Consider the following 18,478-nt stretch of genomic DNA (forward strand, 5'->3'; position numbering starts at 1 on the left):
GAAGGTTATTTCCATTTTGTGTCTCAAGGAAGTGAATTAACTGGAGAAAGAAATTAGAACTCAATAAATCATTGATGAAAATTATGGTGGTCTCAGAGTTGAGCTTGATTATTTATTTATTTGTTGATATAATTACAAACGTAATATAATTATATAATTATAAACGTATTTTACTTTCCTTGCCCTATTACCAGGAGAGGAAAGTATTGCATTCTGAAAAAAATTAAGGTACCCCAATTTCTAAATGTTTCAAGGTCCCCTGAGTCCAAAAAAGCGGTTTTTGGGTATTGGTCTGTGTGTGTGTATGAGTGTAGTGCGTCTGTGCGCACGATATCTCATCTCCCAATTATTAACGGAAGGACTTGAAATTTGGAACGTAAGGTCTTCACACTATAAGGATCCGACACTAACAATTTCGATCAAATGCAATTCAAGATGGCGGCTAAAATGGCGAAAATGTTGTCAAAAACAGGGTTTTTCACGATTTTCTCGAAAACGGCTCCAACGATTTTGATCATATTTATACCTAAAATAGTAAGAGATAGCAAACCTCGTGTTTCTTCAGCGTTATTGTCCTGTCACCAGCTGGCTCAGATCTGCGAATAGTAGACTTGAGATGCGCGTGAACACTAGTGTCAGGTGATCAATAAGGCAAGGAAAGTTGTGTGAGTGCGCCACAAAAGATTTTTAATTTCCAAAAGGGTATAATAGAAACCGGAACAGGCATCATACCGTGGATGTCAGGAGTAGAATAAGACTGATAAAAAAGCAAAACATATGTCATTGTGAAAGGGAGCATCATTGTATTTTGTATGAGGCTGCTGCAATCTTAAGATGCGTACAGAATTAAGCGCCGCGAACACGAGCAATTCACTTCTAAACAACAGAAATAGTAAAGAGAGTAGAGAGTTAGAGAAGGAAACGTTCAAAAAAAAAGAAAATGAGAAGAGGAAGGAACAGAAGAGAAGGAAACGAGGGGGAGAAAGTGGATAACAAGGAAGAACTGATAATAGGATAAAAAACTCGGACTAAACAGGAATCAGGTAGAGAAAAGCCAGTCAAAAAAGAAAAGCCATGAACGAGGAAAACTCGCAGCTACAAAGTTCACCAAGAAGTGGAGCAACGCGGAAGGGTTGAAACCACCCCAGAGAGAAATCAACAGAGAAAAAGAAAGAGAAAGAGAGTTGGAGAGAGAGAAGAGTGGTACACCAGTGTGGGTTTCCACATGGAAACTCTGCTCTAACCACTTGGTTGACACGTCACGAAAGAGGAGGAGAAGGAAGAAGAGATCAAAAGGAACGGATGAGGAGGAGGAGATAGAGGAGGATGATGATGAGGAGTGGGAGTGGCAGGAGGAGAACTACGAGGAGGAGGAAGAGGTAATTGGTGATGGAGAGGAGGAAGATGAGAAGGTATTGGAGGAGGAAGAGGTGATTGATGACGCTGAGAAGTTGGCGGAGGAAAAAGATCTAGGAAAGGAAAACGGAAGCTTATAGAAGAAACAAATGAAAACTATGAGAATGAGGAAGAAGTTGTTCATGATGAGTAGACGGAGACGGAGGAGGAGGTGGAGGAGTTGGAGGAGGAGGAGGAGGAGGAGGAGTAGGAGGAGGTTGAAGAGGAAGAAAAGAAGTGCCAGGAAGAGGTGTATGAAGATGATGAGGAGGAATGTCTGAGGGAGGCTGAAAATGAAGAACTAGGAAGAAGAACGGAAATAAAGATGATGAGGAGAGAAGAGGAGGAAGAGCCATGATGAGTATTGAGATGTGAAGGTGGAGGACATTCCCGAGGAGGAGGGATGGTTGAGGATGAGGAGGAGGTGGAGGAGGAAAATTAGGAGTAAGAAGAACTAGGAAAGCAGAACGGAAGCGTAAAGAAAAACGAATGAAAACTATGAGGAGGAGTTAGTTTATGATGAGTAGATGGAGGAGGAAGAGGTAGAGGACATTGCTGATGAGGAGGTCGTGGTGGTTGTGGATGAGGAGGAGTTGGAGGAGGAGGATGAGGAGTAAGAAGAACCAGGAAAGCAAAGCGACGGCAGCAAAAAGAAGAGCAGATTAATATCAGTGACTTGCACCCTTGGCGTTAGTCAAGCTAATGATGGGAGGGCACACAGTTGCCACCCCTCACACCTTCCCAGAAGGCGTCCACACTTTTGCCGGTTTCTTTTTAGGGGAGGGGTGCTGTTGATGAAGAAGAGAGGAGGAGGAAAAAGGTTTTAGTTCGCCGGTTGGCCGCAAAACGCGCGCGGCTTGCCACCGACAAGACCGCTGAGGAGGAGAACCGCGGAGGAGGAGGTGGTAAAAAGAGAGGAGGTAGTGTCTGAACAGAGAGGGACGTGGTAGAACAGTGAGGGAGACCCGCACTGATTAAACAGAGAGGGAACGAAGACTCTCTCTCTGGCAGAAAAAAACCTGCGGTAGTGGGGATAGACCCAGCGACGCCACCCCTCTAAAAACCGAAAGAATATCGACAGAGGGTGAAAAGAAGGCGGAGCAACGTGGGAGAGGGGATGAAAAATTTTTGGACTGTTTTTGTGAGAGCTTGTCTCCCGTTTCAAGCCACAGTGCGAGTGCCAGTCAGTTGAGCTGAGATTCGTGGTCGTGGTGTCACTCTTTCCGACAAACTGTTCGCGAATCTTTGGGAGCGTTCGGGGAAGACGTACTCGCGCTGCACGGGGAACGGTTGCGGGGATTTTGCACGTGGTTCGTGACATTCTCAGTAACGGTGACATTATTATTAGAGTGATATACAGTTTTCCATTAAATTCTCCTAGGATAACTGTGACTTTGGTTCAAGTGATACAAAGTTACCCATTAAATTCGCAAAGTATAACTCAGGGTGACTTTGGTTTGAAGTGATACTTAGTAAGCTATTAAAGTTTCCAAGATATACAGCTTGGTGACATTATTTTGAAGAGTGATCCACAGTTGAAATTATATATATAATATAGCCGATTGAATTCTCCAAGTATATTGGTGAAATTATATTGAAGTGATATACAGTGGGCTATTAAAGTTTCCAAGATATACAGCTTGGTGACATTATTTTGAAGAGTGATCCACAGTTGAAATTATATATATATAGCCGATTGAATTCTCCAAGTATATTGGTGAAATTATATTGAAGTGATATACAGTGGGCTATTAAATTCTCCAAGAGTATAATACAAATTTGACAGCGGTTAAAGTGATGCCCTATTGATATTATATTCAGAAGCCTATTGAAGTATATTGATGACATTACAGTATATTGAAGTGATATACAGTTATTCAGTAGGCTATTAAATACTTCAAGTTTTGACACCCTGGTGAAACTGTGCGGAGACAAATAATATATTGACATACTACAACTTTGTGTACGGAATGTGGTTGACCATTTAATTCAGTAGGATTTCGAATATTTTCAAAATAACGGTGACATTTAATTTGTTGAAGTTATACACAGTTTGCTATCATATTCAGTATAGTGAGACATAGTTGAAATCCACAACAGGTTGTGAGCGAAATATAGTTGACAATTTGAAACCATAACAAGTTCAGTGATAAATAGTTGAAATCCACGACAGGTTGTGTTCAAGATATAGTTGAAAGTTTGGAAAAATAACATCAAGTAAAGTGATAAATAGTTGATTTACTATAACAAGTTGATAGAGTTGTACAATAATTGATGTGGTTAAATTTTGTGGATTATGTTTGAAACTTGTGATGAAATAGTTATGAAACTTGCTGTATTTTGAAATGGTTTAGTGAGCGTATGAATTGAAATTTGTTGTGCTATGGGTTTTTGAATTCACCAGAATATTATACAAAGAAATTTCGTTTGAAAAAGTTATATCGATCATTATATCATTATAACTGGTGACAGTTGAAAACGTGTGGAGTGAAGTGACTTGATAGTGAACTGGAATTAGAATTTTCAGTGAAGTTGTAAACAATTGCAAGTGATTTAATGTACTATCAAGACTCGAAGCTGTTCCCAACAGGCCTCCCAAAAACCATTATTCAAAAAACTTCATTGATTTACAGCTATCCCTATCTTTGGAAACCTTGTTCCAAGTGAACATAGCCCACTTGTCAATTATCAATTGATTTATTCTAGCTTTCAATAAAGCTTCTAAAGCTTGCTTTGCTTCAAATCTTCTCCTCCAGATTACCAATACATTGCAATACGCCTATATTGTAACAGCTGCAATACAATTGGAGGCACTTCAGTGAACTTTGAACCCTTCTCTTGATAGAAATCATCTTCCTCGAAGTACAGTTCAAAAGCTGTGAACTCCCATTGAACTCTCAAATCCAATACAGCACATGTGATTACATCTATGATTGAAGTGGAGTAGGTCTGAGTAGTTATAGAGCTTGTATTTTGAAGACTCAACGTTCACATTCAACCAGATAGAAATATTCATCAACAATCTCGGTTGTTTGAAGCTTTCGGTTACCATCTATCGTCTGGAACCTCCGGTGGACTCTGTGATTTCCCAAAACCCCAGTTATTATCCGGAACCTCCGATGACATTCTTCCACCACCGGTGAACCAATTGTACTAATCTTCAATCACCGGTGAACCAGTTGCACCCATCTTCGACCACCGGTGAACCAGTTGCACCCATTTCCGACACCGGTGAACCAGTTGCACCCATTTCCGACACCGGTGACCAGTTGCACCCATCTTCAACCACGGTGAACCAGTTGCACCCATCTTCGACACCGGTGAACCAGTTGCACCCATCTTCAACCACCGGTGAACCGGTTGCGCCCGGCCTCCCGGTGCTTCTATGACGACGGCCTTGTGATGCATCTGCCCTCGGCCTCCTCTCCAACCTCCGCCGCGGCCATGAGCACCGACCTGTTCGCCGGCATCCAGGAAGCCCTGCAGGAGTACCACGGCGAACTGGTTCAAACCGGTTCACCGGCCATCCTTTGCTCGGCGCTGCCGACGCATTGGAGGTCCAACAAATCGCTTCCCGTGGCGTTCAAGGTGGTGGCACTCGATGACGTCATGGACGGGACTGTGGTCACGGTGCGAGCCGGAAACGATGAGAACTTTTGTGCTGAGATGAGAAATTGTACGGCCGTCATGAAGAACCAGGTCGCTAAGTTCAATGATCTCAGATTTGTGGGGCGCAGTGGACGGGGTAAGTTTCAAGATTTTCTCACTGAATATTATGTTCAGAATAATATTGTTAATGTGTCTAATTTTGTTTTGTACTGTAGATGTTTTGATGTATTATAGACGTTTGGATGATTTCCGAGTTTTTTGGGTTTCAATTTGGTAGTATAATTGTGAATACTATTCTAGTATCTTCATTAGTTGTATATAATAGTATGGTATCGGTATGGTCGTTGCTGGTATAGATGAATAGAGACAAGATTTATATTCTCTCAAAAAGAGTAATCATTTTCTACTATTATCGCTAGATTTATCCACTGATTTTATCTATTTACAGCCCTTTTCCCCCCCCCCTGGATCAATCATAGCGTACATTGGTATTAACTTTTTGGTCAGGTCTACTCTTATTTATCAGGTGTGATGTAGCCGATAATTTGACATACATTTTTACTTTCCTTGCCCTATTACCATAGGTAAGGAAAGTATTGCTTTCCGAAAAAAATTAGGTACCACCCAATTCTAAATTTCTATACGTTCCAAGGCCCCGGACCCGGAGTCCAAAAGGTGGTTTTTGGGTTTGGTCTGTATGGTGTGTGTGTGTGTGTGTGGGTGTGTGTGTGTGTGAGTGTATGTGCGTCTGTGTACACGATATCTCATCTCCCAATTAACGGAATGACTTGAAATTTGGAACTTAAGGTCCTTCACCTATAAGGATCCGACACGAACAATTTCGATCAAATTCAATTATAGATGGCCGCTTGAATGGCGAAAATGTTGTCAAAAACAGGGGTTTTCGCGATTTTCTCAAAAACGGCTCCAACGATTTTGATCAAATTTAAACCTGACATAGTCATTGATAAGCTCTATCAACTGCCACAAGTCTTATATCTGTAAAATGGAGCTCCGCCCCATCTATGCAAAGCTTGATTTTAGATTCTCAAGTATCAGGCTTCAGATACAATTTAAACAAAGAATTCTAAGTGGAAAAGATTAAGCATGAAAATCTCTACAATTAATGTTCAGTAACATTTTCACTTAAAATTAAAAATAAGCTCGAAATTCGAGAAAATGTTATTATTTCAACTGCAAACTTATGGCAACTGTTGATTCTATTGAATCCTTCACTATGAAGAGATAGCAGACTTCGTGTGTCTCCAGTGTTATTTTCTTGTCATCAGCTGTCTTGGATCTTTGAATAGTAGACTTTTATGCGCGTGAATACTAGCGTCAAGTGATAAATTTTCATAACGGCAAGGAGAGTTGTGAGAGTGCGCCACACCAGATTTTTTAGTCTAATTTTACTTTTCATGAATTCACAACATGTTTCAACATATCAATGCCATTATAAAGTGAGTAGTATTTGAGGAAAAAAGAAATATTCCATTCTTATAGGAATATTCTACTCTTATTGCCTTTGATATTATTCTTTCTGCGGTGAAATGACATGGGATAGAATTTCTGACGTCATTATGTTAATATTGGGGAGAGAACAGAGTTGACTATTGTTGTATCATCATAAGATTTGGATCACCTTTCACAAGTCTCACCCGAAACTTGTGTGTCGGGGTTGGACGATGACGTTCTGATTTGGTACCATTCTGAGAGAATACCATTAAAAGTCCATAATTATCAGCCAATAGGCAAAAGAGATGTTGGCAGACCACGCAAACGGTGGCAATAATAGGATTTTTTATGTTTATTTGAATAATTGGCGAGATGTGAGTCGGGACAGGTTTTAGCCTATTATAGCCTAATCCTTGTTTGTAAGAAGAAGAAGTAGTTGAAGGAGAAGAATAAGAAGAAGAAGAAGAAGAAGAAGAAGAAGAAGAAGAAGAAGAAGAAGAAGAAGAAGAAGAAGAAGAAGAAGAAGAAGAAGAAGAGAAGTTCAGATTTGGTAGTTTGAGAGTAAATAACTTAGTTTTCATCCTAACATTGTTGTAAAGAGTTTATTTGGTTGAGTTTCAAGCTTAGTATAATATCAAACTATAGAGTATAGCCTATTATAGCCTAATCCTTGTTTGTAAGAAGAAGAAGTAGATGAAGGAGAAGAATAAGAAGAAGAAGAAGAAGAAGAAGAAGAAGAAGAAGAAGAGAGAAGAAGAAGAGAGAAGAAGAAGAAGAAGAAGAAGAAGAAGAAGAAGAAGAAGATAGAAGAAAGAAGAAGAAGAAGAAGAGAAGAAGAAGACGAATAAGAAGAAGAAGAAGAGAAGTTCAGATTTGGTAGTTTGAGAGTAAAAACTTAGTTTTCATCCTAACATGTGTAAAGATTATTTGGTTGAGTTTCAGCTTAGTATAATATGAAACTATAGAGTATAGCCTATTATAGCCTAATCCGGTTGTAAGAAGAAGAAGTAGATGAAGAGAAGAAGAAGAAGAATAAGAAGAAGAAGAAGAAGAAGAAGAAGAAGAAGAAGAAGAAGAAGCTGGAGATAATGATAAGATAATGGATAGAATCTGAAATCGTTAATAATATTGCTCTATTCCTTCATTACACATAATGTACTGCTCATAACAGCATTTTGACATGTAACATTGCAGTAGCAAGATCTTATTTGTTCCAGTTTCGAATTAAGTATGAAATAAAACTATATGGTACTCAAATTGTTTTTTCATTGTTTTATCTGGCTCTAAATTTTGTCAAATTACGCAAAAATGTTCCAATTAATGGTGATTTGAGTGTGATATTTTTGTTTTTTATTCTGTTTTTAACCATCAAAATTTAAGATTCTTAGTTCTCGTTGTTTTTGAGTGAAAATGGACTAAATTTTAGAAAAGTGAAACCATAACCCTATTTCGGACTTTCAAAATGTTATCTAAATTTTGGAGAGAAATAGTACAAGGAGTATCCTCAGTTTTTCTCTCCCAATCAGTGCTAATTTGTGAAAATTATAAATAGAATAAATGAAGCATTATTGAAACAGCAGCTTGGATCATGTATTTTCCAGCAATGAATCTTATTCATTACCACTGATATTGTTGTATTTATTCATGGAGTAATTTATGAGTTGCTTCCCAATGAATTTGCAACATCAGAAACGAACCTCGATTTCCGTCCTCGAAATTTCCTAAATAATAATGCACTTTGTTTCCACCTGTTGAAGATATTTCGTTAATATTTGGGGTATTTGAGATCCGTGGTACAAGGAAGCACCGCTAGATAGGGTTGTTTCCACATAACAGCCCCTAGCCATTCATTATTGTAAATCGGAAATGTGGGTAAACGTATACCAACTCTACTGCCCTTCACATAATAATATACAGAAGCTATTCTGTTCACATATGTTCACATGTACATATATGATACATAAATTGACCTGCCTCAACATAGACTGAAGAGCTGCTCTCCAACATATGCAGGATCATACTTTTTCAATTCGCTGCCACATAACATGAAGACATAGATGACGTGGCAGCATTTGCAGGGGCCTGAAGTCAAACCTATTGTAGATATCCTACACAAACCACAAAAATGAGGATCTAATGAAGGATTCGCTACCCTATCGAAAGTCAACAACTGATCCTGTACCACGCGTACCTACTTATCCATTCTTTATCACATTCTCCTGTATTTCCCGACGCAGTTGCCACTTCAATAAAGACCTCTTGGGAGTTTAGACCGAGCGAAGTGAGGTCTAAGATTCAAGTCGACGGTTTGGCATTTCTCTTAATGTTTACATGTTCAAATGTTTATATGTTGCGCATTTACGGCGAAACGCGGTAATAGATTTTCATGAAATTTGACAGGTATGTTCCTTTTTTAATTGCGCGTCGACTTATATACAAGGTTTTTGAAAATTTTGCATTTCAAGGATAATATAAAGGGTGAAAGGAGCCTCCTTCATACGCCAATATTAGAGTAAAAATCAGACTATAGAATTATCATTCATCATAAATCAGCTGCCAAGTGATTACACAGATGTGTGGAAAGCCAGTCTATTGCTGTATTTCCATAAGATCTATATTTTAATCAGGTACTTGTGGATGAGAATTTACTGCGTGAGGTCTACTGTTCACAGAACTACTAGTATTTATATGTATATAATATTATAAATATGTAATATGATAAAGGATAGAATTGGCTTATTTATTCACACACGTTCGGGATAGGAGATTCACGAATGACGCATCATCACGTCTCAAATAGGTACTCAACTGATTAACTTGAAATTGTGCATCATGATTCGTAGATCACCGAGGATGGCTATAATCCTATTAATATTAAATTCTTCAAGATTCCAGTAGGTAAAGTTTTCAGTTTGTCAAGTTTTTAATTGGACACTTGCGGAACACAAGTTACCTACTTGTCAACAATATTTCTAAAAGAATTTTCCCAGTGACCCAAAAATTATAAGCATTCCACTATATTGAAGATAGATGTATTATGAACGATATTTTAAAGAGATTTCTTCCCATGACCTAGAAGTTAGAATAGTTATTTCTTGTAGTTGAAGTACCATCAAGTGAAGCATGAATGGATTCCTTTTCTCTCCCCGAAAATCAAAAACATTTCACGTCGTTGTTGATAGATTTACCTTCAACGATATTTTCAGAATATTTCTCCCAGTGACCCACCAAAATCATAAACATTCCACGTTGTTGTAGAAAAATGTACCATCAACGATATTTTCAAAATACTTTTCCCAGTGACCCACCAAAATCATAAACATTCCACGTTGTCGTAGATAAATGTACCTTCAACGATATTTTCAAAATACTTTTCGCAGTGACCCAAAAATTATAAACATTTCAAGTTGTTGAAGATAAATGTTCCATCAACAGTAGCATAAATGGATTCTTTCCTGCTTCCCGAAAATTAGAAACATTTCATGTTGTTGATAACAAACTTAACGAAGTTAAATTCTCCACTCCAATTTTGGCAAACCAGTTTCCAGTTAACTGGTTGCGGTTATCCAGAGGTTTTTCGGAGATTTTCCAGTTTTTCGGCTGCCAACCGTCTATTATATTGATTGCAATTAGCTAATTGCTGTAGGATGGGTGGGTGGAGGAACTGTGGCACAGTTACGGTGCGGATTATTGCAAAAAGTCGATAAAAACAATCCGTTTTAATGGCCGATATTTGTCGAGTTGGAGGTGGATAAGTTGGGTGTGTTTTGTGGATTACATCATCATTTTTAAACCAAAAATATGAGTAGAAAAATGATGAAATTACATATTTTAGAGCATTGGATAGAAAATTGAAGATAAATTACAGTTGTTGGAATACCTTCGATTACATACATTATCATTTTTAGACCAAATATAAGTGGAATAATGATGAAATGTTTTTATGTTGGAGTCCATGTTATAATGGCAGTGTTCGATTAGCAATGGTATTGCTATCCTTTTCTATCATTCAACAAAGCGGACAGTGCTATCTCTTTCTCGCTTTGCTCTGTTGTCAGATCGTCTTTTAACAATGTAGAATAAATAATAAATTGACAAAATATTTCATCTCAATTATGAAAATTCATTATGAAATCATTAAAAAATATGATTTCTTGCTCAATAAAATATAATCGATTATTTTAAACAAGAATGAACAGTTCATATCAATAAACAGTACATCAATAAGCCTGTAACTGCTACCGTCTATAGAAGGCATTGATTGACAAGACAAAGAATCGGCAACGTTGTTCTCCTATCTTTCTCCACTGCTATTATAACGTGGACCTCATTCATCATTATTTTCAGACAAAATATAAGTGGAAAAAAGATGAAATTTTTTTGAGTTTTCGATAGAAAATTGTCAATGAATACAGTTATAATAAAGTACCTTTGATTGATATTGAATTTGAATCATGAATGAATTTGACAAATCGTTGCTGGAGCATTGTATGGGGAAAGACTGAATTGTTAACTTCCAAGGAGTTTCCCTGGCCGACAAATAAATTTTGAGTAGTAGCGCTCATCGAATTTCCATCAAGCTGTTCACCCTGTTGTCAATATTTGCAGTAGCTGAAGTCTTCGGAGTGATTTACAGCATTCAATTTCGATTTTCGTTTGATAGTAATTATTAAGCTTATTTTAAAACCGACTAATTCGATAGAGAGACAAGTCAATGAGCGCATCCAATTTTAAATGTTGCTGGTGAACGTTCTTCGTTTTTTTTTTTGAGATTTTAGTTTATCAATGGATGCTGCTACACGGAGCGCTCGTTTTTTAACGTTCACTTTTCAAATCTTGGTATTCCCATGAAATTATATTCCCGTATGAAAATCGTCAATTGCATATTTTCAGCTCTTAGTATACTTATGGAAGTTGCGACATGGAATATATCAATTGCGTTTTTTGAGATATTGATGTTGTTATGGAAGCTCCCACATGGATTACATCAATTGCGTTTTTTAAAACCTTAGTATTTCTATGGAAGTTATCACATGAGAGCAAAATCGCGTCTTTTCAGATCTTAGTATTGTTATGGAAGCTCCCACATGAAATACATCAATTGCGTTTTTTAAAACCTTAGTATTTCTATGGAAGTTATCACATGAGAGCAAAATCGCGTCTTTTCAGATCTTAGTATTGTTATGGAAGCTGCCACATGAAATACATCAATTGCGTTTTTAAAACCTTAGTATGCCTATGGAAGTTATCACATGAGAGCAAAATCGCGTCTTTTCAGATCTTAGTATTGTTATGGAAGCTGCCACATGAAATACATCAATTGCGTTTTTAAAACCTTAGTATGCCTATGGAAGTTATCACATGAGAGCAAAATCGCGTCTTTTCAGATCTTAGTATTGTTATGGAAGCTGCCACATGAAATACATCAATTGCGTTTTTAAAACTTAAGTATTTCTATGGAAGTTATCACATGGAGCAAAATCGCGTCTTTTCAGATCTTAGTATTGTTATGGAAGCTGCCACATGAAATACATCAATTGCGTTTTTTAAAACTTAAGTATTCCTATGGAAGTTATCAAATGAGAGCAATCAAAATTGCGACTTTTCAAATATTGATTTTTTTCAGATCTTAGTATTTTTATGGAAGTTCCCACATGAAAGCAATTAGTTACTCATTTTCAGATCTCAGTATTCTTATGAAAGTTGCCACATGAAATACATCAATTGCGTTTTTGAAACCTTAGTATTTCTATAGAAGTTATCACATGAGAGCAATCAATTGAATAAGTTCATATCTTGGTATTTTTATGGAAGCTCTCACATGAAATACGTCAATGCGTTTTTCAAAATCCTAGTATTTCTATGGAAGTTATCACATGAGAGCAAAATCGCATCTTTTCAGATCTTAGTATTGTTTTGGAAGCTGCCACACGAAATAACTTACATCAATTGCGTTTTCTAAAACGTTAGTATTTCTATGGAAGTTATCATAATTATGAGATTAATCAATTGAATAAGTTCATATCTTGGTATTCCTATGGAAGCTCTCTCATGAAATACATCAATTGCGTTTTTTGAGATCTTAGTATTCTTATGGTAGTTCCCTCATGGAAGCAATCAATTGCTTTTTTCAGTTCTTATTATTCTTATGGAAAGCTCCCACATGAAATACATCGATTGACTTTTTTAAAACCTTAGTATTTCCATAGAGAAACAATAGCGTGAGTAGATATCCCATGGTATAGGGCGTTTATGTCGTAACTTGTACTGTTATCTCAAGTCGATTATTGTCGATTACTGTTCAGTTTTTAATGTTTTGGCGGGGTGAAAATGTATGAAAGGCACAATATGAGAGACTACCAGCGTCACACAGCATCATGAGAAAGAACTACGTTGACTATAGGCTTGAGATAACAGTAAAAGTTGCGATATAAACGTCCTATACCATGGGATATCTACTCACGCTATTGTTTCTCTATGGTATTTCTATGGAAGCTCCCACATGGAAGCAGTTAATTGCGTATTTCCAGATATTTTTATTCTTATATAGAAGTTGCCACATGAAACCCTTAAATTGATTTTTTTCAGATCATAGTACTCTTATGGAAGCTCCCACATGGAATACATCAATTGACTTTTTTGAAACCATAGTATTTCTATGGGACTTCCCACATGAAACCCATCAAGTGCGGTCGCTTTTGAAGTTCGGTCTGCCACTTTAAACTCCATTAATTAATGCTACTTAAAACCAAGTCGGCACAACTCAAACAAAATATTATTTCGGGCCCAAAAAACTTCAATTATTTTACTTACTTCCTGAGTTGGCCCAATTGAAAGATGTCAACCGTCTGTTGAAATAATTTTTGAAGTTGCGTGTTCATCTATTCATCTACATTATTACTATTATTATAGTACTCAACAACTAATCTACTGTTATAGTATCATTTATATCATTCATCTATTATCATATTTTACTATACTGAGGTCGACGTTATAATGGCAGAAGAGTAAGATATGAGGTTGAGTGGTAGAGAGGACTTAAAAAGTCCTAACTCCACCTAATAAAGAATTTTTTCATTTCATTTCATATGAGAACAACGTTGTCAATCCTCTGTCTTGTCAATGTCTTCTATAGGCGGTAGCTGATACAGGTTTATTGACTGTTCATTCTAGTTTAAACTAGTAGTTCTGTGAACAGTAGACCTCACGCAGTATTCTCATCCACAAGTACCTGATTGAAACTATAGACCTTATGGAAATACAGCAATAGACTAGCTTCTCCACACACATCTGTGTAATCACTTGTCAGCTGATTTATGATGAATAATTCTAAAGTCTGATTTTTACTCTAAAATTGGCGTATGGAAGAGGCTCCTTTCTCCTTTTATATTATTCTTGAAATGCAGAATGCAAAACCTTGTATATACGTCGACGCGCGATTAAAAAAGGAACATACCTATCAAATTTCATGAAAATCTATTACCGCGTTTCGCCGTAAATACGCAACATATAAGCAATTGAACATTTGAACATTCAAACATCAAACATTTAAAAATTTGAACATTCAAACATTCAAACGTACAAACATACAAATATTCAAACATTTAAACATTAAAAGAAATGCCAAAACGTCGACTTGAATCTTAGACCACACTTCGCTCGGTCAATTAAGCAAGAAATAATATTTTTCAATAATTTCATAATTGAAACGAAAAATATTGTTTTTAGTTATCAATTCCACATTCAAAAGACGATCTGGCAACAGAGTAAAGCGAGAAAGAGATAGTGCTATCCGCTTTGTTGAATGATAGACAAGGATAGCAATACCATTGCTAATCAAACACTGCCATTATAACGTGGGCCTAACTATAATAATATACTGAGTACTAGGCCGAGGAATAAACATCTAGAAATAACCATTCAAATTCTATCTGTTCTGAGATTGATAACTGATAAAGTAATCTTCTACTCCTCCTTCTTCTCCTTCTCCTTTTCCTTCTTTCTTGTTGTTGTTGTTCTTCTTCTTGCTCTTCTTCTTCATCTTCTCCTTCTCCTACTTCCCCTTCTTCCTCATTTCCTCCTCGGTCTCCTATTTCATTTTCTCTTACCATATCTTCTTCTTCATCACTATTCAATTTCTTCTACTTCCTCTTCTTCTTTTTCTCGTTCCTCGTTTTTCTCTCCTCCTTCTTCCACTCATCATTCCTTCCCTTCCCCTTCTATTTCTTCTTCTTCTCCATCTTGTTCTTCTCCTCCTTGTTCTTGTTCTTCTTCATCGTCTTCGTTTCGCATTCTTTTATTCCCTCTTCTTCTTCTTCTCCTCCGCATCTTTCTTCTCATTCTCCTCTCCCTCTATTTCTTTTTTCTTCTCCTCCTTCCTTTCTTTTTCCTTCATCTCCTTTTCCTCCAACTCCTATTTCTTCTACTCATCCTTTTTCTTCTTCACCATTCTTATCTTCTCTCATTCTTCTCTCCTCTCCTCCTTCTTCTCCTTCTCCTCCTCCTCCTCCCCATTCATTCGCCTCTTCTTTCTCCCAGGTCTGAGTATCCATGAAAGTGTGTGGAGTCGATGGTAATTTATCAGTCTTCTTCTTGTTCTTCTCTTTCTTCTTGTTCTTCTTCACCTTCTTGTTCTTGTTCTCCTCCTCCTCCTTCTTCTTCTTCTCCTTCTTCTTCTTTTAACTAGTTACTCTATTCTAATTTTCATCGCGAAATTAAGACATTAGCAATTATTATTATAGAAGATCTATGCAGGAGAGTGGAGTACAGTTTTGGGATGCAAGCCAAAAATAAACGCAGCAGTGGTCTCAGAAAAGAGTGAGAGAAAATATTCTATATGGAGAAGAATAGAGGATGGAAAGAGACAGGGTGAGAGAGTATAAAAAGAGAATATGAAGGTGTATGTAAAATAATGCAGAGAGAAAACATTTGAACTAAACAGAAATAGAGGATAGAGTGATACAGAGAGGAACTGAGAGAGAGTAGAACTGGAGAGGATTTGAGGATGAGAGATACAGAGAGAGAGAGAGAAATAGAAAGGGAATGTGTGGGAGTAAAATAAAGGAGAGAAAAAAATTGAGACGATAGAGAGCAACAGAAAGAAAGAGAGAGTGTGAGTGGGAGTGAGAAAGAGAGAGTGTGAGAGAATGTGAGTGAGAGAGGGTTGTTTGTGAAGAACTGGAGAGAAGTAGAGGATGAGATACATAGAGAGTAAGAGAGAGTGAGAGAGAAAATGATGAAGGAGTATGTAAAATAATGTAGCCCTGTGTTAGTTTAAACCGCAGATCATAGAATAGGTTGGGTGACCGCTCAGTTCTTGTTATATACATATACATTACCTATATATCAAATGCCGACACCCAGACATATAAATATATAATAATATACAGATATATCTTTATAAATACAGATATAGAGAACACATACCGCCATTTAAGCTTGCTATTATTATAATTCAGCTTGGTGTGGTTTAACACAGGCGTCCAATAAAACCTAATTTTCTATATCCGACGTTCTCATTCTCTCCCTCTCACTGACTCTCTCTCTAACCCTCAAATCCTCTCTCTCAATTTTTTAACTTTACCTCACACCATTTGAAGGATTTTAGCAACTATTTATTGCCAAATACAGGAGATATTTTTACAAATAAAAATGATCATTAAGATACAATGATGATTTTTGAAGATCCTTGAAATACATTTGAAAAAATATTTAGTTTAGGCCTACTAGCCGTCAGGCTCGCTTCGCTCGCCATATCCGTCTAGCCAGGGGGCTCCGCCCCCTGGACCCCCGTCTGGATCGTCCAAGGATGACGTCCTCGCTTCGCTCGCCTGCATTTTTCATTTGATCATTTTTATCATATGTTAGGACGATCCAGTCGGGGGTCCAGACTAAACGTCTGGCTAAACGGATATGGCGAGCGAAGCGAGCCTGACGGCTAGTAATATAATATTCCCAGGAATAGCTCTGATTGAAGTAGCAGTGCCCAATCAATTTTTTCGCGATAAATGCATTTCAATCTTCAACTTGGTGCCAACCTAACAAGTCACTCACTTATACCAACCTGACAAAATTATTAATTTATTTACCAGTTAACAACTGTTTCGAAGAGATACTCTCTCTAGATTATAGTTCTATTTTAACATATGGTATGGACATTTTTCAATTATAATAAAGAGAATAAGAAGAATATACATGCTAGAAGACGAACTTTAAACCCTTAAAAACCACCCTTAGAGTTAAAATATTGCCAAAAGATTTTCTTAGTGCGCCTCTGAGGGGCCAACATACCTACCAAATTTGAACGTTTTTGGTCCGGTAGATTTTCAGTTCTGCGAGTGAGTGAGTGAGTCAGTCAGTCAGTGAGTGAGTGCAATTTCGCTTTTATTATATATAGATAGAGTATTTCATAGTGTACAAGAGTTTTTTTCAAATCAAGACATGGTTTGATTTATTCAGTGTTAAATTATGTAAACTTTGGGCCGGTTTCCGAGCTCGGGATTCAGCCAAGTTCTAGACTTTAAACAGCTGGATTCAGAAAATTGGCTTTCCAAAACGGGGCGTAGCACTACCTCCGTAAACAAAGCCATAGTGCATTCTTGTGACGTCAGCATAGGTAGTGCTCCAACACCAATAAAAATTTGTTAATTTCAGCTGATCTATATCAGCTAGTATTTTTATTGGTGTAGAAGCCCTACCTGTGCTGACGTTTCCATCAACCACCTGTCATGCACTATGGCTTTCTTCACGGAGGTAGTGGGCGTAGTCGCAGTAAATAGTTGCTACTAAATAAATCTCTATTTTCTCATTTCTATAATTGGAAACGTTTCTCCTTGACGAAATGAAACATTCCTAAATAATTCAAATAGCTGGAACTTCACACTATTTTCTCTTTATTTTATTTTGTGTTCAATTCCCTAGTTTTTACTTTCCTTGCCCTATTACCATAGGTAAGGAAAGTATTGCTTTCCGAAAAAAATTAAGGTACCCCAATTTCTAAATTTCTATACGTTTCAAGGTCCCCTGAGTCCAAAAAAGTGGTTTTTGTGTATTGGTCTGTATGTGTGTGTGTATGAGTGTATGTGCGTCTGTGTACACGATATCTCATCTCTCAATTAACGAAATGACTTGAAATTTGGAACGTAAGGTCCTTCCAATATAAGGATCCGACAAGAGCAATTTCGATCAAATGCGTTTCAGGATGGCGGCAAAAATGGCCAGAATGTTATCAAAAACAGGGTATTTCGCTATTTTCTCGAAAACGGCTTCAACGATTTTGATTAAAGTTATACCTAAAATAGTCATCGATAAGCTCTATCAACTGCCACAAGTCCCATATCTGCAAAAACTTCAGGAGCTCCGCCCCATCTGTGCGAAGTTTGATTTTAGATTCTCAATTATCAGACTTTAGATTCAATTTGAACAAAAAATTTCAAGTGGAAAAGATTGAGCATGAGAATCTCTACAATTAATGTTCAGTAACATTTTCACCTAAAATTGAAAATAAGCTGGAAATTCGAGAAAATGTGACTATCCAATAATTGCAAACTGTTAACAACTGTTGATTCTATTAAATGATTCAGTATGAAGAGATAGCAGACCTCGTGTGTCTCCAGCGTTATTGCCCTGTCACCAGCTGGCTCATAGTAGACTTGAGATGCGCTGGAACAGAAGCGTCAGGTGATCAATTTTCATAACGGCAAGGAAAGTTGTGTGAGTGTGCCACACCAGATTTTTGGAAATTCAATTCAAATGTGACAATGACTGCGACTACACCTCGTTTCGGAAAGCCAATTTCTGACTCCAGCTGTTTAAAGTCTAGAACTTAGCTAAATCTCGAGCTCGGAACCTGACCTTAGTGTTTATTATGTAAATTATTGACCTGACTTGTATCATACTCTATCTGGAGTACTTAGTACGTAATCCTAGAAACAAATTGTGATAATGATGATGAGGGTAATAATGACAATGATGTAGATGATGATGATGATTATAATGTGATGAAGAAGAAAGGAGAAAG

The 18,478-nt window shown here is 37.2% G+C and overlaps 1 protein-coding gene across 1 annotated transcript; it reads left to right on the forward strand.

The window, feature by feature from the left end:
* Nucleotides 1-2,357: 2,357 nt before the first annotated feature.
* LOC120356734 (segmentation protein Runt-like) lies at nt 2,358-5,140 on the forward strand (the record flags this gene model as incomplete). The annotated part of the gene is made up of 1 exon (XM_039445715.1): nt 2,358-5,140. A coding segment is annotated over exon 1 (343 nt), but the record flags the coding sequence as incomplete, so codon positions are not given.
* Between the last annotated feature and the right edge of the window lie 13,338 nt (nt 5,141-18,478).

Source organism: Nilaparvata lugens, unplaced genomic scaffold (genome assembly GCF_014356525.2).
Source record: "Nilaparvata lugens isolate BPH unplaced genomic scaffold, ASM1435652v1 scaffold7784, whole genome shotgun sequence".
Classification (NCBI taxonomy): Eukaryota; Metazoa; Arthropoda; class Insecta; order Hemiptera; family Delphacidae; genus Nilaparvata; species Nilaparvata lugens.